Source organism: Drosophila persimilis, unplaced genomic scaffold, assembly GCF_003286085.1.
Source record: "Drosophila persimilis strain 14011-0111.01,24,50 unplaced genomic scaffold, DperRS2 tig00000002-arrow-pilon, whole genome shotgun sequence".
NCBI classification, from domain to species: domain Eukaryota; kingdom Metazoa; phylum Arthropoda; class Insecta; order Diptera; family Drosophilidae; genus Drosophila; species Drosophila persimilis.
Genome location: NW_020825289.1, coordinates 12630294 through 12652214, shown reverse-complemented (window position 1 = coordinate 12652214; position 21921 = coordinate 12630294). Strand labels below are relative to the sequence as shown.

Sequence of the window (21921 nt, the reverse complement as noted above, 5' to 3'; positions counted from 1 at the left end):
AATCCTAAATCCTATGGACAGGGAACGATTTTCCTATTGTCCACCAGTGGGGGTTTGTAGGTAAAGAAGAAGGGCAAGATGGATATAAGAAGAATTATAATTAGTATTATTACCCGCGGTCCAGATGAAGTTTTTATCCTGTTTAAATAAAGGGCGTTTAAGTAGTTTTGTCATTGGTATATTTATGGTATATTTTGAAAATTAAGCTGTATATTTCGGTATATTTTTGAGGGTCAGACGGTATATTTTTTTGATAACTTTGCGGTCACACTGGCTGTATGTTTACATGGAACAGCCGCCGCCGCGCAGAAAATTCAGCCCCAATAAAAAAAACGTGCTAAATAAAATATTAGAAAGAACGATTCATTCTGGCGGACATTTGTTCGACCTAAAATTACGTGAAATATCGAAATAAATTCAATAACTTGCTTTATTTTCGCGCCGCAGTAAAATACGGAAATAAAGAAGTGCTTAATCAAATGAATTGAATCATTTCTTCTGATTTGAGCTATGATAATTTGATAACAATAAGCAGCGGCGGTGCTGAATATCAATTTAATTGAAAGTTCGTGGTGACAGCGACGTTGACGTCGCAGATTTTAATAAGAATAAAACGACTGTGTCTGTGCCCCTATGTGTATAGTGTCTATGTGTGTGTGAGTGAGCGCTGAAGATGCGCGAAAACGTCAATTAATTGCAACAACAACAAAACGTGGGGCCAAAAGGTGCGAATGAAGCGCAAGAAAAAGAAAAATCAATAGAAATAGAATGCAAACCGTTGGGATTTCAGCAAGTGCTAAGGAAAATGTATCGATATAGTGGATATCAAAACGATAGAACATCAACCGCAGCAACCAAACCAACGCTATTAATAAACATAAATAATATCTCGTTGGGAGCGACCGCTGCGTCGACGTCGGCGTCTCGCCTACGCAGATGATGCGTTGCATATGCGAAATTGCGTAATTTGCCGCAACTAAATTGTACAAATCTGAGGAAAGCGTAAAATACAACTAAAGTTTGAAACAAAGTTCTTGGCCAGAGTCGAGTCGGTCGCCGTCGTCTCTCTAATTGTCAGAGTGTGTGTGTGTGTGTTTCGGCCCAAGTTCATTCTCGTGTCTGTTGGCGGGTGTGAGTGCGAGTGTTAGTGTAGTGTGAGAGAAACAACAACATGGCTGCCGCAACAGATGGCTCTGCCAAAGCGGCAGCGGCTGCAGCGTCAACGTTGCCGCGTACAACAACCACATCGACGCCGAATGGCGGCACACTAGCCGGCAAACCCCCAAATTCCGCAGCATCAGCAGCCGCATCCTCCTCCTACTCATCTTCCTCGTCGTCAGCGTCAGCAGGGCTGCCGGCCGCCGTCTCGCATTTCTACTACAAGCACGGCCTCTTCTTGTCCAGCTACCCCACATGCGCCTCCAGTATAGCCTTTATGGCGATTTTACTTTCGTGGTTAGTCGGATTATACTGAAATTTGTACAATTTTGATTATATAATGGTGCAGGAAAAAGGCAAGTTACGAACAAGCAGGGCGGAACTAAACGACGACACACAAACGATGGACAAACTAGTTTTTTTTTCAACTTTGGAAAATAATCAATAGTTTTGAAATAATAGTCTTATTGGGCTATCATTACAACGACACTCCAGGCCAGGCATGAGGCATGAGGCCACAGGTCACTGAACAAAAGCAACAATCTCCGATTATAGCCTGCACTCGCAGTTTGATAATATTATTGATTATAGGCGGAATTTGTTGAACCCCACACACAGAGTGCTCGAAATGCGTCCATACTAACATATACAAAAGCGTATATGGATGTGTGGGGACTTTTGCATGTATTCATGTTAATAGATTATAATATAGCCATGAAATATTGAAAACGGATTGGCGGCGGGCCAAACTAGCCTATTGATAAAGTAAACAATTAATTTGGTTGACTATGCGTAGGATTTTGCAGTTATCTTCTCATACATTTTACCCACCAAATAAATGAAATAAACAATGTCTAGACTTGAGGTACACCGCAAATATTCTATTCGCAAGATTTGTAGATTGCTTGGAATCCCTATATTATATACAACCTAATAGTTGGCGAGGGCTTGCCCCCTTTTTTTGTTTTTGATTTTCAAATAAGTATGTCCAGCACATGGCTTTGGATTTGTCCCAGGGTTGGTTGGGGAGAAACGAAAGCCGCAGAAGGATCACATTTCATTGCTTTCCTTAGCTCAATTGCTATTAATTTATGAAGGCGGATAATCGATCCGCTGAGAAAGAGAAGGAGACGGATGTCAGCCTTTGGCACGGTTACTAATAGACAGTCCCAATCAAATCGGATGGGATGGAGTTGTCCTTTAACTGGGGTGGAGTGTCTTTCAGCGGGATTAGCGCAATCCGATCCGATACCTGCGCTTATCAGAATCAGGGCTTGTTTTTGGTGGCAGCTGCCGCGTCTAGTAATAATAGTATGTACTTATCAGGACGCTTATCAGTGGCCAGCGACGCGGTCGCATTAGTGTTGTCTTGGGCGCAGGCAAATGGTGGCACTGCTGCCAGGCAGCCCCAACGATGGCCGATGGCCGATGGCCTGCTAACCTTGAATACATTAAAATGCGAATCGCGAATGATACACGAGTATGTACATATGTATAAGTTTTAGACGTTTAGCGCCGACGATTGGGCGAGCACTGGGAATGCTTGGGACACGCGTTAGATGACGAACCACTGAGAGCAAACACGCGCCAGGTCTTAAAATAGCGAACCAGTCGAGCACTCGAGCCAACCAACTAATCTCCCTCACTCTCCTCGCCCTGTTCTGATAGCTATCCGCTGATCAACATACCGTTGCCGGGAACCATACCCACAAAGATAGTGCTGCCCTACGAGGCCGAGTCTCTGTCGGCGTACAATCATAGTGGAGCGTCGACGCCTTCCGTTGCCCCACTCGACCCCGATCCGCCGCCTGCTGCCCCGGCGCACCACCTCAATGGGAGTGCCGCAGACCGCAGCCTGCCACCGCTGCTGCCCTGGGCCCAGAGCAGTCCAGCCCTCTTCTACGTCCAGCAGATCACACTGCGAGCTAGCGTGCTGCCCTGGAGCGATGGGATGCAGCTAATGGATGCGTTTCGTGCGCCGCTCTACGAAGTTTTTAAATTGCTCGAGATTGTGCGCAATCATCAGAGCAGCGAGACGTGAGTACCCCAATAAGCCCTGCCACTGTCAGACACCGTCGGACTAATTGAATCAAATTTCGTCAACGTCAACGTAATCGTAATCGTAATCCTCCACAGCCAGCGCACACTCGAGCACAACTGCCTTCACGTGGAGAACGTGAAGCGCGGGGTCCAAGGGCAGCTGGATCAGATCTTCCCCGAGTACGGCTGCTTGCTGCTCTCCCCGGCCAACCTCTGGACGCAGAACGCTCAGAACTTCACTAGAGACACGAATATTCTGAACACGATATTTCAATACCATGTAAGTGGTCAAGCATCCGCACGCGTAGCCGCAGCCGCAACCGCAACCGTAGAGGATGAATGCGACAATCGCTTGTCGTCGAGCAGCCTAATGCATTTTGTCTGTCCATTCGTACTGCATGCACATAATAAGCCCCAAATCGTTTAAACACTCGTGTCTGAGAGGAAAATGTGTTGGCCTAACTCTCGGGCGCTGCGCGTGTCTTATCAGACAAATTTGACTGAAGCTGAGTCACACGGAACGTGGAGCATGAATATTTAGACGCCACCTGTTGGATTCGGGACCCAGAGAATTGTAGGCATAGGCATAGGCCAGAGAGGCCCTGCAGTCCATCGGCATTTAGCATCGGCACTGCAAACATTATAGTTTCGCGAGTGTCGACTGTCGAGTCCCGAGTCGACTGCATTATGCATAGCTTTTTCCAAGTCTGGACTGGAGACCTTTGGTATTCCACATGTACATATATGCATGCATTTACTTTAACCTAACGAGGTATCTAACCCTAGTAATAGATCTCCGCTCGAGAGTACTTACGCTATGTACCCCCCATACATGCATGCCTACAGTTCCAGATACGTACTCGTACAGTATATACATACATATGCAGGTATCAGATTGTGTATCTCTCTGATTGAGTGGATGATTCACCCTTGACGCGATTTGCTTTGCCGTGTGTGTACACATGGATTTTTGAATATTTCATTGCCTGTCTTTGAGCACATGCCGGCCGCTTGTATCCCCATCAAAGCCTGGAACTGGTTGACCAATTAGCCAACTCTCCTCCCGCTTTTTCGTAGTATTCCCGTCTGCCTCTGTGCCCGCTCTCTTCGTACTTCGCAATGGAAACTTTTCTGTATAAATAACTTTAGAAGCTCACCTCAAATAAAGTGATGTGATGCCATGGCCATGATAATGAAAAAGTTCAAGGAAATTGGGAAAATAATTCGAATGGAGATAGCAAACAGTATCAACAAAATACAATTAGTTCTCGCTAACCACACAGTGTACATATAGTATGTTTATACTATGCTCGCAAGAGGGAGTTTCTGATATTGATATAATGAGGGGATCTATATATTTATTCCGGCCTGGGAATGGCTGATAAGAGGCTTACCAATTAACTGGCAAATCATATCGATTAACTTGCTCACAGCGCAAGATTATTATTCGTCCGTTAATCATGGGGAAATTTATATTAGCTTGCATTTCCCCCTACGAGTATTGCGCGCTGCATGGTGCATGCTTTGATCGATAACTGATAATCTCATCTGCTGCTGTTGTTGTTTCAGAATCTGCAAAAGTCAAAGGTATCCATAGCGGAAATGCTCTTTGGCCTGCCCTTGCAGGACACGGGCTTCAAGCGCTACCCGCTGCGGGCACGCGCCAGGATAATTCAGTATGCCCTGACGCTGGTGCTGAAGCACAACGATGTGGATTACCTGGAGACGCTGAAGGAGAAGCTGCTGCGCTACTATCCGGCACTGCCGGTGGCCGCTGCCGGGGAAGAGCCGTCGACCATAACGTACATCTTCTACCCGGGAGAGTACAGGATGTGGGAGCTGGTGCCCTACACAGTGGCCTTCGTGCTGGTGTTCGCCTACGTGTACTTCTCCGTGCGGAAGATCGACGTGTTTCGGTCGCGATTCCTGCTGGCCCTGTGCAGTGTCATCACCACCGCCGGCAGCCTGGCCATGTCCTTGGGCCTGTGCTTCTTCTTTGGCCTGACCATTTCGCTGCAGTCGAAGGACATATTCCCCTACTTGGTCATTCTGGTGGGCCTGGAGAACAGCCTGGTCATCACGAAGAGTGTGGTGTCCATGGACGAGACGTTCGACGTGAAGATTCGCGTCGCCCAGGCACTGAGCAAGGAGGGCTGGCACATCTCCAAGACGCTGCTGACAGAGATCACCATTCTGACCATTGGCTTGGCCACCTTTGTGCCCGTCATCCAGGAGTTCTGCATCTTTGCTATCGTCGGACTGCTCTCGGACTTCATGCTGCAGATGCTGCTCTTCTCCACCATCTTGGCCATGAACATCAAGCGGGCCGAATACACCACGGAGGCCAAGCACCTGCCCAAAATGATGCTCAGCTGCACTCAGGGAGCGGGACGGCAGGATTTCCGTTTCTTTGGGGCCGCCCCGACCCTGGCGCCATTTGTGCCCGGCTCCTTTCAGCGTTCGCAGTCCCATCCGAAGCTTTGCTTTGCCGACGCCGCCGCTGCCGGAGAGCGGGTAGGCCTGGTCAATGGCCACGGTCACTCTACCCAGGAGCAGCGCATCCCCAAGCGCATCAAGATCGTCAACTTCTGGGCGCGCACGCGTTTCTTCCAGCGCGCCTTCATGGTCTGGATGATCGTGTGGATCTGCTCCATCGTGTACAACTCGGGTTGTCTGGAGCAGCTCTTCACCATGCAGAGTAACGGGACCATGACTGGCACTCTGGAGCTGCAGCGCCGCCTCCAGGCGGGTCGCGGAGCAGTCAGCAGCTTCTTCGAAGGACTGAAAGCGGACGGGCATCGAACCGCAACCAGCCCCCCCAGCAGCAACGGGCTTAGCACTCCAATGGAGGCGCGTCCTGAGAACGAGATCAACGAAACGGCCGAGGATCTGCTGCGTCTGCGGTATCCCAACTTTGACCAGAACTATTTTCTGTCGAATTTCCACTGGTCCACGATCATGAAGCAGTACAACATCTCGCTGAGCGGCCACTACGTGACGCTGCTGCCTACTATCAGGCTGAGCCATGCCATAGCGCCGGAGCAGGCCACTCTTCTGCGCAATCCCCAGGAGCAGCTGCAGCAGAATTTCCAGTGGAAGGCTCTGGCTGCTGCACTCGATCCGCTGGACTTCAACGATGACGATGTTCGCCGAGAGTCCCCGATGGTGATGGCCGGTGGAATGCCGCTCGTACCCAAAAGCCCCATGGAGATATTCTTCGCCATCCTGCTGTGCTGCATCAGCATCTTCGTGCTCTGCTACACGATGGTCGTATTCTATCGATGCATCTGCACCAGAAACTACGCCGAGTGGCGTTCCAGCTGGAACGAGTCCGAGGCTCCCCACAAGAAAACCGAACAAATACTCGAGGGCGTTCCCACCCAGATCGCCGGCCACAAGCACCGCATCGAGTGCCTGGTCTCCGACGGAGCCTACATCATAAGCTGCTGCCTCAAAGGACAGATCCGCGTGTGGGACGCGCGCAGCGGCGAGCAGCTGGCGAGTATCGGGCGATCGGAGATGCAGATCTCTCAGCCCCGACAGGACGGACAAACACTAGTGCGGAAGCTGCCCATCTCGCCTGTGTGGTGTCTGGACTACTTTGATAATCTCATTGCCGTCGGCTGTGCCAATGGCCGTGTGGAGCTGTGGGAGTCCCCGGCAGGCGTGCTCAAGTGCGCCTACCAAGAGGATGCCAAGCGCAACCAGGGCATCACACACATCCATTTGAACGGGGATCGTGTGATTGTAGCGCGCCTTAATGGACGCCTCGATTTCTACCGTCTGGAGACATACTACAAGGGCAAGCAGATCGACTGGGGGTTCACATCCGCATACAGACGCAGTAAGTATGCCGCAAGTGCAGGCCATAACTGAAGCTGTATTTAACTACTCTTGCTTTCGCTTCGTTCAGCACACGTGCGGACTGGTTCGACTGGCAGCCTGGGTCTGATGATGCAGCCTCAGCAACGCTGCCAGGACGCAGTGCAGAAAACCACCAAGGAGGAGATGAAGATCACGCTGGAGGGAGTGCGACTCGCCCATCAGCAACCCATTACTTGCATGCAGGTGGTCAACGACATGGTCTTCACCGGTAGCCAGGATCACACCTTAAAGGTAGGTCTCATTTCCTCATACTGGCACACCATAAAAATGCGCTCTCCTCTCTCCAGGTATATTGTCTCAACAAATCGGATGCGGAGTACACATTGCATGGACACTGTGGACCCATAACCTGCCTGTTTGTTGATCGCTGGCAGCCGGGCACTGGCGGTTCAGGATCGCAGGACGGCCTCCTCTGTGTCTGGGATCTTTTTACGGGCGCCTGCATGTATAACATCCAAGCCCATGACGGTGCGGTCAGTTGTCTGGCCTGTGCACCCAGCTACGTGATCTCGCTGGGCACAGACGAGCGGATCTGTGTGTGGGAGCGATTCCAGGGCAACCTGCTGACTACCATCAACATCTCCAATGCATATTCGAGTCTGCTGATGCTCACGCCGTCGCTGCTTGTCACCAGCAAAATGGGTAGGTGTCTTCGTCAGATTTCTAATGGAAATGTCTAGCAAATAAATAACGTGTTAATTCTGGCAGGATCTCTGATCGTCTGGGATGTACGCACCGGCCAGCCGGCTCGCGAGGTCAAGCTGGACTTTGACAACCTGCAGCTGTGCCCCAAGACCATGATGCTTGCCTGCGACTCTGTGGTCTGCGACTATGGCAACGAAATACGCGTGGTCCGATTCCCCATTGTGGCCGATAAGTGCCACTGAGAGCGCAAAGGGAGAGGAATTCTAGATGAAGCCAGCACCTACATACATAGACCTAGGTTAACTTTCGGATCTGTCTCGCCTTGAACTCCCTAATCTACCTGTGTAGCAGGGACCTTCATTTACGAACTTATTAAAAAACCAGTGGCGTTGTCTTTTAACATTTTAAACTATAGCTTTGACTATAAGTTTCGAGTACGTTTTTAATCATAATACTTGTACACTGATGGATGTCTGCTAACTCCAGAGATAGGCGGTTGCCTGCTGCAACTTCGATAGGCTAAATGCATAACTACCCTGAATTAACAATGATTAAAATATTTAACAATATAATATATATATACATATATTTTTGCATAGCTACATTTACTGTATTTACATAGTGTCTTACAGCGCCTAAGAATAACATTAAATGACGAAATGTTATATATAATACAATATTTATTAGAATCACCTACGCTTAATTTTCTATATGGAAATAAAACATGAACGAAAATAACCGAAATCTGTTCAAATATGTGTTTGTCATAAACGGAAGTTCTAGGGATTTCCGCCGAAAGCCTCATAGAATAATGGATGAAGATTTTCTACTTGTGGAATCTTAAGCCTATGATAAAGCTAAAATCGGAATACCGTACATAAATACATACATATGTATGTATCCATGGAGCATGTATGGCTCCGTGTCGTGTCGCCGCAGCGTCTGTCAAAGTATACCAATATTCTCACGAAAAGCTGTTCTCAGTTTTAAAATTAAAAACATCCGGCAGAGAACGAAATGAACAGAGAGAGTAAGAAAGAGGCGGGAGAGAGATCTCTCAGCCGAGATCGAAAGCTGTCCGATCAGCTGTGTTTGCTCACACATAAAGATTATACATACGCATGCACATGATACATACATATATACGTACGTACAGTTCTTGGAAATCGGTGTTCTTTGTCAATAAAAAGAAGAGAAACCAGGCAACGATGAATAAGAAAAAAAGAACAAAACAATTGAACGAAACAACAACAAAAAACCCACAAATACATGCATGTTTATGTGAATGTGAATGAGATATTACCCATTAAATATCTGCATACCTGTTTTCAATTCCAAATCGCATAGTTAGTTAGTAGCAAAGCTTGGAGCTATTTGGAAGAGAACTTTCATCACATTTTGCTTAAGAGAAGAAACTTCCGCGAGCGTAGCGGGTTGGCTATCGGATTGTAGGAGAGGAGAAGGAGACCCCCACTGATAACACACGCAGTCGCGATAATTGGAGCACTGGCGTAGTCGCGGGGAGGTGGATACAATCAGACCACCCTTACAGTCGATCCCCGCTGCACGTACTCCTCTTTCTCCGCACAGGGAGCGACAGTGGGAGCATTAGTAATCGCGGGTTATCTTCGAGCAGAGTCAATGTGCAAAAAAATTTGTAGCCGTCAGTGTTAAGAGAAGCATTGGCCCCAGCGGACCGGATAGCGCTGCTTTCAACCGCGAGTGAGATATAGATAAGCAGCTTGAGAAAAATGGGTTGGTGGGGCAAGAAGAGGGACGATCCGGAAACGGACCGCTCCAGCGGATCAACTAACAGCCAGGCTCTGGTGCTGCAGGATCCGCGCACGCGTGTGAAGACCACCAGCGCCGCCACAGCGACCACCAACACGGCGGTGCAGAACTCGACGATAACGGACAGAAACAAGCAGACTATCACCTTCATGTCCACCCGTCAGACGGTGACGCATACGCAGAGAGCGCTTATAACGGAAACCACGACGCGGCGCACGCCGAGCCAGGCCGAGCTGGAGCAGCTCTTCGCGCAGATGAGAATGGGAAGCGATGGCGCAACGACGACCACCACCACGACAACTACGCGCGGCCGACCACCTAGTCTGAACGGCGTGGCCCTGCGCTCCACTCCGTCCTTCAAGGCCACTACAAACAACAAGCGCTCCAGCACTGTGCTCAAGACGGAACACACAACGGTGACGAAGAAAAACGGACGCAACGTCACCCAGCACCTGGAGACACAGCGTGTAGATCTCAAGACCAAGGGAAAGCCCTCTTGGCCGGCATCATTTTTTTCATCGACAAGCTCCGGCGGCACATCCGAGCCCTACGTCTCACCCTACGCCCAGAAGCCAAGTCTGGCCATTACATACGTGTCGCCTTATGCCAAGTCCACCACAAGTCCAACCTCAACCTCAAGTACCAGCTCCGTGGCTAGTGCTCCAAGTTTTGGAGCTTTCAAGCCGGCTGCCAAGCCCCTGTTCTCCACAGCTGTGCCCAGACCCTCCACAGGGGCCATACCCAAGACAAGCGTAGGCGCCCGAGACGCTCAGGGGGTCGTGAAGCCAAAGTTGTTCGCTGGAGTTGGCACAACCAAGCCAATCGTGGCCAAGACCAAGCTGAAGCCCGCCCGAGTCTACATCTTCAATAACGAAAAGTTCGACAGCAAGAACGAGTTCCGTTCTGGCAGTGCCCAAGATGTCAAGGTTCTGCGCACCACCTTCGAGCAGTTCAAGTGCAAGGTGGAGGTCATCAAAGACGCCACACTGGCCACCGTCAAGAGTACGGTGAGGATGCGTAAGTGGCAAGAACGTACGATACCAGACCAATGCTGTAATTGTTCGTATTTTCAGTGGAGACAAAAGACTTCGAGGATAAGAGTGCCCTAGTCCTGGTGTTCTTAAGCCATGGAACGCGTCACGACAGGCTTGCTGCCAAGGATCTCGATTACTCGCTGGACGACGTTGTCCTCTTCCCGATATTGCGTAACCGTACGCTGAAGGACAAACCCAAAATGTTGTTTGTCCAGGCCTGCAAGGGCGCCAATGAACCCGGTGGCTTCATGACAGATAGCGCCCAGCCGAACGGATCCCCCAACGAGATTCTCAAGTGCTACAGCACCTACGAGGGCTATGTTTCCTATCGCACTGAGGATGGCACTCCCTTCATCCAGACCCTCTGCGAGGCTCTGAACAGATCGGGCAAGACAACCGATATCGACGGAATAATGATGAGTGTGCGAAGCGTGGTGAAAATGCAAACAAAGTGAGTACAAAATCCCTCTTTCAAACTGTCGAATCTAAACGTAATTCCATTTTCCAGAGACGGCCAAATCCCATCTGTCACCAGCACCCTGACCTCAAAATATGTTTTCGGAGATTACGTCTAACCTGCTAATAGTATTATTATTGAATCGACATAGCCCTATATCCACATAGATTTAATTTATAAACTGTATTGCAAGCGAAAGTGATTATACCCATTGCAGAGGGTAGTAAAATGTATACCCTTAAGTTTCCAATGCAGCGAAGGAGCGAAGATGCTCAAATAGCATCAGCCATGTCATTCCGTTTTAAGGACTCGGTCTGTTCAGCTTGGAAAGATCCGTCGACAAAATCCACACACATTTCTTTTTTAAGATTCGCACCATCAAGTGACCCATGCGAAACCATCCAGCCAATCCCAGGCTGGAACGCAGCCCTAGACAAACTTAAAAACCCTACTGATGCAAGGGTATCAAAATCGTCGGTCCCCGAATACTCTTCTTCAAATGATTATCATAACTTCCAGGGGAATCGCTACTATATATTTTATGATTCATTGAAAATAAAATTTGATTCTACCAATGTAGATTAATAGAAGGAAGGAAGTGTTTTATACTTATCAGATAGCAATGGAATTTGGGAATGTATTATTATTTGGGGTGTATTGTGAGTTGCATGATAAAGGAAAATACTTTTATAGCCGTTTTTCCAAATTGTGTATACTAGTATACAAACAAGGACTGCATAATTTGCTTGATGTTCGCTGTGGCATTCACTTTAATTTTAATTATAAACGACGCGGCACTTGGTACCTTGTCCATACAGACGTACATACATACATACATACACATATGTTATAGGTTATTATAGTCAATATTTGTATCCAGGCTGGCATACATATATATATTCATATTTACAATTATACTGGAATTTCGTTGGGTGGCTCTAGTGGAGTTCTACCTGAAGATCGAAGGGATATTCCCTTGAATTTAGACTCTGTCTAAAAAGTTGCGTGTGCTGCCACGCCACATCGCCCTTTCCGCCCATCAGCTTGGCCACGACCTGAAATTCACTAGAGTTCTCAATGAAAGTCTTTCCATCGTTGGTTTGAACGGACACGTCGATTTTTCCTTCACCAAATGTTTTCGTTTCGAATACTAGTTTGTAGGACTTGACCTTAAGATTGGTCTTGGTGAGATCAAATTTCCAAATGATCTCCGCACAATCTGTGTCCTCCAAGCGCGCCAAATATGCCATTTTCCAATCGCGCTCTACTTTTCGATAAATATTCTTCGAGGAAAATTGAGCACTTTGCCATGTTTTATAGGTATTCAGCAAAGTGATCTGTCCGTCATCTTCGAGAGTATGGAATACATACAAAATTACATTGCAATAGGCATAATTATAAGGAAGAGACCCACCTTTGGTGTAGCGTTCGTATGTGTCTGTGGCACAGCTGTAGCGCAAATTGAGCTGGCATTTCTTCAGCTCAGCTTCGTTGGGAGAAAACACAAAAATCTGCAAATAAATAATGCATTCATTTAGATCGCATGCACATTCGTAAAGTATGTGTAAAGCGGACAAATGCCGGCTACTCACGTTGGTGAATGTGTGCTCGCCACGCGATTGCCGCCACGACAAGCTTCCTGAGCTCCGACCTTTAAGCTCGTTCTCGGTCGGTTTGCTGCGTAATTGGGAGAGCAAAAACAGCGTTGCGTTGATATTTAATTGGAATGTTGCAGTGAACAGGCTAAAATGCTTACCGTTCAAGGGTCAAACCAATGACCTCAAACATGTTTCGCTGACTGAGGAACTTTTTCCGTTCTGCGCTGCAGCTCTGCTGCCGCTTTTCTCGAATGGCGTTGAGCGTCTGAATCAGCTCCTTTTCATCACATAGCTTGCGCAGCTTCAGAATCTCTTGGTGATTGTTCGTATAGCGCCAGGTCACATCCTGAGCATCGTCACGGGAATAGGCAAACACATAGTCAATCCCACGCTTCCAGCCGTGCTGATACATGAGCGGCGAGTCCACTACGTTATCCGAGGGGTCCACGTGTAGCCAGCGCATTTGCGTCTCCGAGAACACCTCAGTCCACACATGATCGAAATGGGAATGCACCAGGCGCGCATCGTAGTCCAGGCAACGGCACAGGAATGTAAAGCAATTGGCGAACTCGCCGCATCGGCCCTTCCGCGACACTAGGAGCTGGGAGATGTCGTTGTAACGATAGAACTTGCTTTCCTGGCCACAGCAGACGTTGACTTCGACTCGGACATCTCCTTCCGTCTGCGTGCGGCGCAGCTTGCTCTCCTCGCTGCCACACACCTGGCACTGGATGTTATTGACCCACTCGAAGAACTGCGTGTTGAACCAATTCGTCAGCTCAACCAGCAAGAGATCGCGAATGCAAGGCTTTTTCTCGCTGCACTCCCCAGAGGCGATAAGGTCCTGCATGGCCATCATCTTTTCGCTCGCCTTGGAGGTAAGGTCGTCAACGGGAATTAAGCTCCGGCCAGTAGCCAACAGAAGCTCGTCCTCATACTGCATGACGGCATCGGAATAGAGCTCCAGCGACTGCAAAAATCGATTGGACGTCCTCTGCAAAAACAAATCAAAATTACCTTCCGACTGTGATCAATCAACGTGCAAATGTGTGCTTACCAGCACTCGCGGAAAGGTTATGCGCTGGCGATAGGGCACCGATGTCTTTATGAACAATGGCGAAGGAGTGCTGCAGGCGGCTTTGGGATGAGCTGGACCTGAGGAGAAGCCACAGAACCATAGTAAATGTACATATCTTGGGTAAATATACAATTTTTACTTTTTGGCATAGCTCCACTAAGCCAAGCAGTGCGGCGCTCCCTCAGAACATCGTAGTACTTCTGAATCTGCTGCAAGGAGACCTCACCGGGCAGAGTATACGAGTTGGAGCTGGGGGTGTGTCTGAAGCCGATGGCATAGAGCAGCTTCTCGCAGCCCGGTAGGGAGAGCAGCTTCTCTTTGATGGCCTTGTTATCCAGCCGTATTGTCCGGAACTTTGTGTTGTTCGGCTGGGAGAGAACGTTCTCCAGCAAAACCAACAAAATGCGCACTGCCTCGAGATAGGCGTTTTTCACATTCTGTTGCTGCTGCTCAGTAGATCGGGTGGTCTTCGGCTCTATAAAGTGCACACACTCCAGGTTAATGTCCACCATGTTGATGCCGCCGTCTGGGATTCGTGTTTTTCTTGCTGTTTGGAATGGGGTGGAGGAATAGTGGGTGGCAGCAGTGTGGCCGCGGAATTATCGTTAAAATATACCGTCCGACCCTCAGAAATATACCGAAACATACCGTCTTACTTTGAAAATATACCGCAAATATTTTGACAAACTCAAGTTATATTTCACATATTCCTAGTTTTTGATATTCCGTGGAATATTACTAGCTATATAGAACATTTAGCCATGTCATCATAATTTTATACGATTAATCAATCAATTTTCTACAAGATTGGATAGTTTTTAATCCTTGCTTTTATTGTATTTATTGTAAAAACAGGTTTGAACGGAAAAGTTCGACAAAAAAAGAGTCACTGTGATGCGTGTAGGCCTTGGAATACCCTATTTTGTTAATTTTATATGTAGATCAAACGCAATTTATTAAGACCTTTTCTCAAATTGATATGTTTTTGACTTATTCATGTGTATTATTAGTATCTTGTATATATTTATATCGATCCTGAGCCTTGGAAGACAAACGTATTCACAATTCTATATCATCCATTTCCCCAGGGTATTTGTGCATGGAATTAGCAACATTTGTGCATGGAGTTAGCAACATTTGTGTATGCAATGTAGATATCATGTCAAATGTTCATACCTATAGCTGGATCCGGTTGACCAGCAACAATGACGTAACATTCCGTAAACACTTACGTTTCATTCCGTAAACACTTATGTTTTTTCTTTCCCCCTTTTGTATAAGCCTTATTTTAGACATAATCGTATAAAATAAAGTACTTAACAATGTCCCTACAATGTCCATACTCACTTACGTTTTCTTACGTCCTATGTTGCTGGCAACATTCACTTTATATGGGCCGAGAAATCAAGCAGCATTGTCCCTCAACATGGATCGGTTTTAGCAACATTCTTCATACCCTGGAGAAACGGATATTATAGAATTGAGAAAATGTTTGTCATCTCAAGGTCCAATATATGAAGAAACTAGTCACTCTCTGTTTTAAAGAGATTTCAACGATATTGTGCCGCTTATTGTCTTCTTAGAGACTAAGAATATGTATCGGAGATACATATATATATAAACAAGACACTAATCAAATGCTTAAATATGTGTTAAGCATATCAATCTGAGAAAAGGGGTTTATTAATTACGTTTTAAAAACAGTTTGGAAAACAGTGTCTTCATATTAAATATATTCATATATAATTTTAACGAAGTAGGGTATACAAATGCCCATACTCCGGTGGACATTCCATACTCACTTACGTTGCCACTGCTTTTTGCTGACCTTTTTTGTTTACACATTTTTTAGACACAATACAATAAAATGGAGTACTTAAAAGTAATCTAATCTTGTAGAAAATTTATTCAGCAATGGTTTAAAAATCTGGGAGCAGAGCTAAGGATTTTAGTTAGTCAATATCAAAATTGAGCATCCCCTACGTTTTATTACTTTTTATTTGTTTGACCTTCTTTGCTAAAACTTTTTTAGACAAGATCCAATAAAAGCAAGTATTTAAAATAAACCAGTCAAGAAGAAAATTGATTGAGTAATCGGATAAAACTATGTGGGCTGGACTAAGGGTGCTATCTAGGCAGTAATATCAAATCGAATATCAAAATCGAGCAATATGGCTTCCAATCTTCGATGGAGAACGATTAACCCATTGTAGACCAAGAAGCTATTTTAATATTCCACCGAAAATAATTAAAATTTAATAGTTTTAGCGCAGTTCAGGTGAAAGATATCGTGTTTTGTTGTAAGTTCAGAGCAAAGATTGGCATGGATCTACAAGTACAGTAATGTATATCGCCATTTACCTCAAGTGCTTCACTTGTTTAAATGGAGGGGGCCTAAGTGGGCTCAAGCTTGCGCAGCGGGAAAGCCGAAAAGCGAAAGAACTAGGCGTCGGTCTACCACTTACAAAACTTTTCTCAGCGAGCTCAGTTTGGCCGCAGCATATCAAGCAATCGTCTCTTCCATTTCCTTAAAAGGTAATAACTGTGCCTGTCTCTTTGTTAAACTGTGCGTGCGCGTTGTGGCCGTCTGAGAGTGGGTATAGACCCGAGCTGTGGTGTTCTTGTTGAGCGTCGATTAAAGTGTACATATTTGGCATTTGCTTTTCCATTGCAGAACTTAATCAATCTACATCATAATGTGTGACGAAGAGGTTGCTGCTTTGGTCGTCGATAACGGTTCCGGCATGTGCAAAGCCGGCTTTGCCGGTGATGACGCACCCCGTGCCGTTTTCCCATCGATTGTCGGCCGTCCACGTCACCAGGGCGTTATGGTGGGCATGGGACAGAAAGACTCCTATGTGGGTGATGAGGCACAGAGCAAGCGTGGTATCCTCACTCTGAAGTACCCGATTGAGCACGGCATTGTGACCAACTGGGACGACATGGAGAAAATCTGGCACCACACCTTCTACAATGAGCTGCGCGTTGCCCCCGAGGAGCACCCTGTCCTGCTCACCGAAGCACCCCTGAACCCCAAGGCTAATCGTGAGAAGATGACTCAGATCATGTTCGAGACCTTCAACACTCCTGCCATGTATGTGGCCATCCAGGCTGTGCTGTCTCTGTACGCCTCTGGCCGTACCACAGGTATTGTGCTCGACTCTGGCGACGGTGTCTCACACACTGTTCCAATCTATGAGGGTTATGCCCTGCCCCATGCCATTCTGCGTCTGGATTTGGCTGGTCGCGACTTGACCGACTACCTGATGAAGATCCTGACTGAGCGCGGCTACTCGTTCACCACTACTGCCGAGCGCGAAATCGTGCGCGACATCAAGGAGAAGCTCTGCTACGTCGCCTTGGACTTTGAGCAGGAGATGGCCACCGCTGCGTCCAGCTCCTCGCTGGAGAAGTCGTATGAGCTGCCTGACGGACAGGTCATCACCATTGGCAACGAGCGTTTCCGCTGCCCCGAGGCGCTGTTCCAGCCCTCATTCCTGGGAATGGAGGCCTGTGGCATCCACGAGACCACATACAACTCCATCATGAAGTGCGATGTGGACATTCGTAAGGATCTGTACGCCAACACCGTGTTGTCTGGCGGCACCACCATGTACCCGGGCATCGCCGACCGCATGCAGAAGGAGATCACTGCCCTGGCTCCCTCCACCATGAAGATCAAGATTGTCGCTCCACCAGAGCGCAAGTACTCCGTCTGGATCGGTGGATCCATCCTGGCTTCGCTCTCCACATTCCAGCAAATGTGGATCTCCAAGCAGGAGTACGACGAGTCCGGCCCATCCATTGTTCACCGCAAGTGCTTCTAAATCGAAGCTGCGGCTGCAGCTGATGCTGGGCGTGGTCATGGTGGTGTCTTTGTCTGTGCTCAGCCATCACATGGTTGAATATTTGGCAGAGTACATTAACAACAATAGCAGGCGCACACAACACCAGCTCCTGCCAGATGAATGCATTCCAACTACTTTTTAGACGCAAACTTTTACATTCTTCATAAGCAATCCCCCCATTGTGTTCTATTCGAAATTCCAATGAATGTGAACATTCATTCATTTTTGGCATTTACTTTGCTTCCATGCATTTGTATTACAATTACACATACCATACCATTAAATACTTGTAACCGCTTAAAATCATTAATAAAGCGAGGAAAGAACTGAAGCATCCAAGCGATTCTCAATGTCTCAAAGTGTTCACATAATCGTATATGGCATGACTAAGGCCAGCCAGCGATCGCTGGAAATGAAGTTTTGCTGTGGGTATGCGGTCATTTGGCTGGTATGCCGTGGCGAGGGCGTCGACGGCGATAAAGCGCCTGCTAATAAGGCAAGTCAACCTCTTCTAATTTTAACCAAAGGCAAACGGCAGGGAAAACATCAGTTTGCAGGAAATCGTCTGATAACCAATCACTTGGCTAACTTGTGCCTCATTCCTCTTGTTTGCGATTGCTGCTGCTGCTCACACGCATGCGGGTGTGATTCAGCACGGTCTCCACTCCACCACACTTGGCTTCGGTCCGCTTATCAGGCCTGGCGTCGACCCCGCCCCAGAAGACTTAGCGGTATTTCCACGTTGATTGATTACAAATAGAGCATGTGAAAGCCAAAACAGTTGCGGCTAGTATTACCTTATAAGGAAGAAATAGAATAGGGGAGAATCACACTCGCACTCGCCATCGCACCCGCCATCGCAATCGCAATCGCAATTGCAGTCACAGTCGTATTGAACAACTGAAAATCGAAGCGAAAACACTATGGCTGTTGACTCACACTCAAATGTTTGGAGTCGTCATCAAGTGGCATTGTTTATTTGTAATCATTCAAGCACGGCGCGGCACGGCACTCCCCATCTCCCCCCCCCCCCCCGTCCCCATCTCCATCGGGAGTGCAGTACAATCGCGCGACATTTTAGGCGGGGCTCTCGGACAAGTCCAATTGTTTCATTCGTAATTTAGCTGCGATCTAGCCCAGAGACTTACAATGACCAAATTCAATAAACTATGGCAAGAAATCGATTAGGGGACGCACTGACTGACCTGACCGACTGGCTGATGATGCTCGTATATGGGGCCTACCGTAGATCAAAGCGAAGCTTTTTAAAAATATTTATTTTACTTTATTCATATATGTATATATGTATGTTTATCGTGAAATAAAAGCTTTGCGCATATACTTACAATCTAGTTTTGGATTGGAAAGATAAGATCGAATCGTTCGTTATACATGACTCTTACAATGAATGCTCTACATATATATATATGGTATTTCTTTACATATTCAATATGACATACGTTATGTTGGAAAGTGTAAGCAATCCACTTTTACGTTATTGGTTAAATAAATCGAGGAGTTCGCTGAACTCGGTATGTTTTGATTAAAGTTGCTTGTGTGGCTTCTGTAGAACATATACTGGTTTATTTATGCACCATACGTTCCTATATTTGTGCAGCACAGTACAGATTCAAAGACAGATTAGAGAGTATAATACAGACTACATAAGAACTCATACTAGGGTTAGAATACATTTGTAAAATCAGCCTTCGATTCATGCGTTCTTCGGGTTTGGTTTGGTTTGGCTTGGAGTACGTACATAGATTAGGCATAGAAGTTATTTTAGTTACGTTAATTTGACTTTACGCAGAACTCTTCACTCTTCTTCCATCCCCACACACGCCGCATGCGCTGCAGAAACTGGAATTAATACTCACCAAATCAAAAAGCAAACAGAGAAAGGATAAAGGATAAAGAATGACTCGGACTACAATGTGGTGATTCGTTTTCAATATAAATGATTATGCCTTGATTTTTATTTTATAAATTATGAAGAAGTTTTATTTTAAATGGGTTTTTGTTCTAAATGTACATGTACTCGTATATGTGTATGCGTTTGTTTGTGTGTTTAATTATAAATAGAATATAATTAAATGATTACAATTACAATTAAACTCTAGATCGTTACTCATGCGGATTTCAACTGTCGCATGCAGCAAAGAGTAGCGTCCGCTAGCACTTGAATGATGATTGGCGTTTGTGGTGCTTTCTTTCGTTTATTATTTGTATTTTTAATTTTAATTTCATTTTTATTTGTTTGTGATAAAGCATACATATGTATAATGTCGTTGATTAGTGATTGAGTGGTTTGGGGTTTGGGGTTTGGGGGAGAAGGGGCAGGTAAGACACGTACGAAGTGGATTAACTAAAAGCAAAACAGTTTTTAATATATGTATTTGTTTGCTGCAAATATCGTTTTCATATTTCAGATTGGCCTATCAACTAAAGAAGAACAGGGTGAGGGTGAGGGTGAGAGGGTGGGTAAGGGTAAGTATGCGTTGGCAAAATAGAATATAAAAGGTTCCTAGGTTTAACTCTGACTATACGGTTGTATATATATATATAGATGTGTTGTGTGTGCACGTATGTATGTATGTATATAGTGTTATATGAATAATAATACATTCGATATATTTATCGGCAAATGCGACAAATCTATCCATATGCTTGTCATATTGAAACAACAAAAAATGAAAAAAACATTTTTTGAAATTGCATTCCATCGAAAAAACACTCGCACATACAAATTCAAAAAACTACACGTGCACTTGCATTCACTTTTCCGGCTTACAGACTATTTGTTAGCTTAAACGCTAATAACATGAATCGTATGGTATGGAGTTGTTACCAAGACATGCCCCTGCCCTGTCCATGAGCCCCGCATGTTTCATGGTCGCAGGAAGCAGCAATAGAAAATCTGTGCAAAACTGAAGTAATTAACTTAATATGAATTGTCCGTTGTGGGATGCCCGACGATCATTGGCAGCTCCTCCAGCTCCTCCTTGCGCCTCGCCACGGCTACTGTCCGCGTCCGTGGTCGCAGGTAGCATTTATCAGTAAGCCTGCGCCTCCTTGTAGTCGCTCTGATCGGAGGTGTAAAAGTCCTCGAGCTTCCATTGGAGCGTCTCGAATGTGGGTCTGCGCATGGGATCCTTGTGCCAGCACTCGAGCATGATCTCGTACAGGCGCGGCTCGCAGTTGGGTGGCAGGGGCATGCGATAGCCGTGCTCCACTTGGGTCAACACCTCCGCATTGGTCATACCTGATTGCCGAAATGAATCATTTGATTAGATTATGCTCGAATCCTAGAATGAACGCTAGTCAGTGGATTTACCCGGATATGGTATGCGTCCGTAAGTGACCAGCTCAGTGAGGAGAATACCGAAGCTCCAGACATCAGATTTGATTGAGAATTTACTGTAGTTGGCCGCCTCGGGCGCTGTCCATTTGATGGGGAAGCGGGCGCCAACTCGCGCCTCGTACTCGTCCTCCTTGATGAGCCTGCCGTTGGAAGGTGGATATTAATTTTCATTCCTTTTCCGGCATACCGCCCAAGACTCACCTGGCCAAACCAAAGTCGGCTATCTTCACAATGTTGCCATCGCCAACGAGAACGTTGCGCGCCGCCAAGTCTCTGTGGATGTAGTTCTGGGACTCCAGGTAGGCCATGCCAGCGGCTATTTGTGCGGCCATATCGATGAGCGTCTGCATTTTGAGGCTACGACCTTTGCCTGCAATGGCTAAAAGATATTAAAAACACAAATAAGCAATTGCCATGACATGATAAGCGAGCGGGCGGGCGGACGTTTGGTTCTTTCTTTTCTTTTTGACTAATTGCCGCAGCGGGGCGTGAAAATGTTTGAAATTTGACTAATGCAAGCTGCAAGAATGTCTCGAAATGTGCGGGCACGCGGCGAGTCGTGTGATCGTCATCTGGGTCCCAGCATACCTTGCAGATATTCCAACAGTGAACCGTGCTTCATCAACTCCGTGATAATGTAGATGGGCTCCTCCACCGTGCAGACAGCGTACAGCTGTATGAGCTTCGTGTGGCGCAGCTTCTTCATGATCTGGGCTTCGGCTAAGAAGTCCTTGGGGTCCATTGTGCCTGAAAGGGGCCAAGACTCATTGTTAGACAAACTCCCGCAAGTAGCGAAGAGAGCACAGCTCTCGACTTACCCGATTTCAGAGTTTTAATGGCCACGGGTGTTGTGTTGTTCCACTGTCCCTCCCAAACGTCGCCGAACTGGCCGGAGCCCAGTTTGCGTACAAATTTGAGGGACGTTCTGTCGATCTCCCACTGGTCGCGTGTTCGATGCGATAGGCCCTCGGTGACAGGTTTCTCGATCTGGAGCGTCAGGTTGGTCGGACATGGGGGATGGATAGA

General features: G+C 46.8%; 5 protein-coding genes across 6 annotated transcripts in view; 3 read left to right on the top strand and 2 right to left on the bottom strand.

Moving 5' to 3' along the window:
* Positions 1–1171: 1171 nt before the first annotated feature.
* On the top strand, positions 1172–8137 carry LOC6592907 (sterol regulatory element-binding protein cleavage-activating protein). Its single transcript, XM_026985042.1, has 7 exons — positions 1172–1455; positions 2827–3195; positions 3295–3478; positions 4768–7042; positions 7112–7314; positions 7371–7725; positions 7792–8137. Exons 1-7 carry the CDS (start codon positions 1172–1174, stop codon positions 7968–7970), a joined length of 3849 nt encoding a protein of 1282 aa, XP_026840843.1. The 3' UTR covers positions 7971–8137.
* Positions 8138–9258: 1121 nt separating this feature from the next.
* Positions 9259–11589, top strand: LOC6592908 (mucin-5AC). Its single transcript, XM_002018540.2, has 3 exons — positions 9259–10536; positions 10593–11004; positions 11062–11589. The coding sequence occupies exons 1-3, from the start codon at positions 9480–9482 to the stop codon at positions 11126–11128; spliced, it is 1536 nt and encodes a 511-aa protein (XP_002018576.1). The 5' UTR covers positions 9259–9479; the 3' UTR covers positions 11129–11589.
* Positions 11590–11748: 159 nt separating this feature from the next.
* Positions 11749–14243, bottom strand: LOC6592909 (peptide-N(4)-(N-acetyl-beta-glucosaminyl)asparagine amidase). The gene is made up of 6 exons (XM_002018541.2): positions 13826–14243; positions 13666–13763; positions 12767–13602; positions 12603–12687; positions 12425–12521; positions 11749–12358 (listed from the first exon to the last, which is right to left on the bottom strand). The coding sequence occupies exons 1-6, from the start codon at positions 14196–14198 to the stop codon at positions 11949–11951; spliced, it is 1899 nt and encodes a 632-aa protein (XP_002018577.1). The 5' UTR covers positions 14199–14243; the 3' UTR covers positions 11749–11948.
* A 1906-nt stretch (positions 14244–16149) lies between these two features.
* On the top strand, positions 16150–17865 carry LOC6592910 (actin-5C). Its single transcript, XM_002018542.2, has 2 exons — positions 16150–16221; positions 16361–17865. The coding sequence occupies exon 2, from the start codon at positions 16383–16385 to the stop codon at positions 17511–17513; it is 1131 nt and encodes a 376-aa protein (XP_002018578.1). The 5' UTR covers positions 16150–16221; positions 16361–16382; the 3' UTR covers positions 17514–17865.
* A 1610-nt stretch (positions 17866–19475) lies between these two features.
* LOC6592911 (tyrosine-protein kinase Src42A) overlaps positions 19476–21921 on the bottom strand; it is a 33638-nt gene continuing 31192 nt past the window's right edge. For both annotated transcript variants that reach the window (XM_002018543.2, XM_026985674.1), the window contains exons 6-10: positions 21714–21882; positions 21484–21642; positions 21097–21274; positions 20869–21035; positions 19476–20796 (exon numbers count right to left, since the gene is read on the bottom strand). In XM_002018543.2, coding sequence (XP_002018579.1) covers positions 20588–20796; positions 20869–21035; positions 21097–21274; positions 21484–21642; positions 21714–21882 — 882 coding nt within the window. In that variant the 3' untranslated portion in view covers positions 19476–20587. The remainder of the gene's footprint in view (positions 20797–20868; positions 21036–21096; positions 21275–21483; positions 21643–21713; positions 21883–21921) is intronic.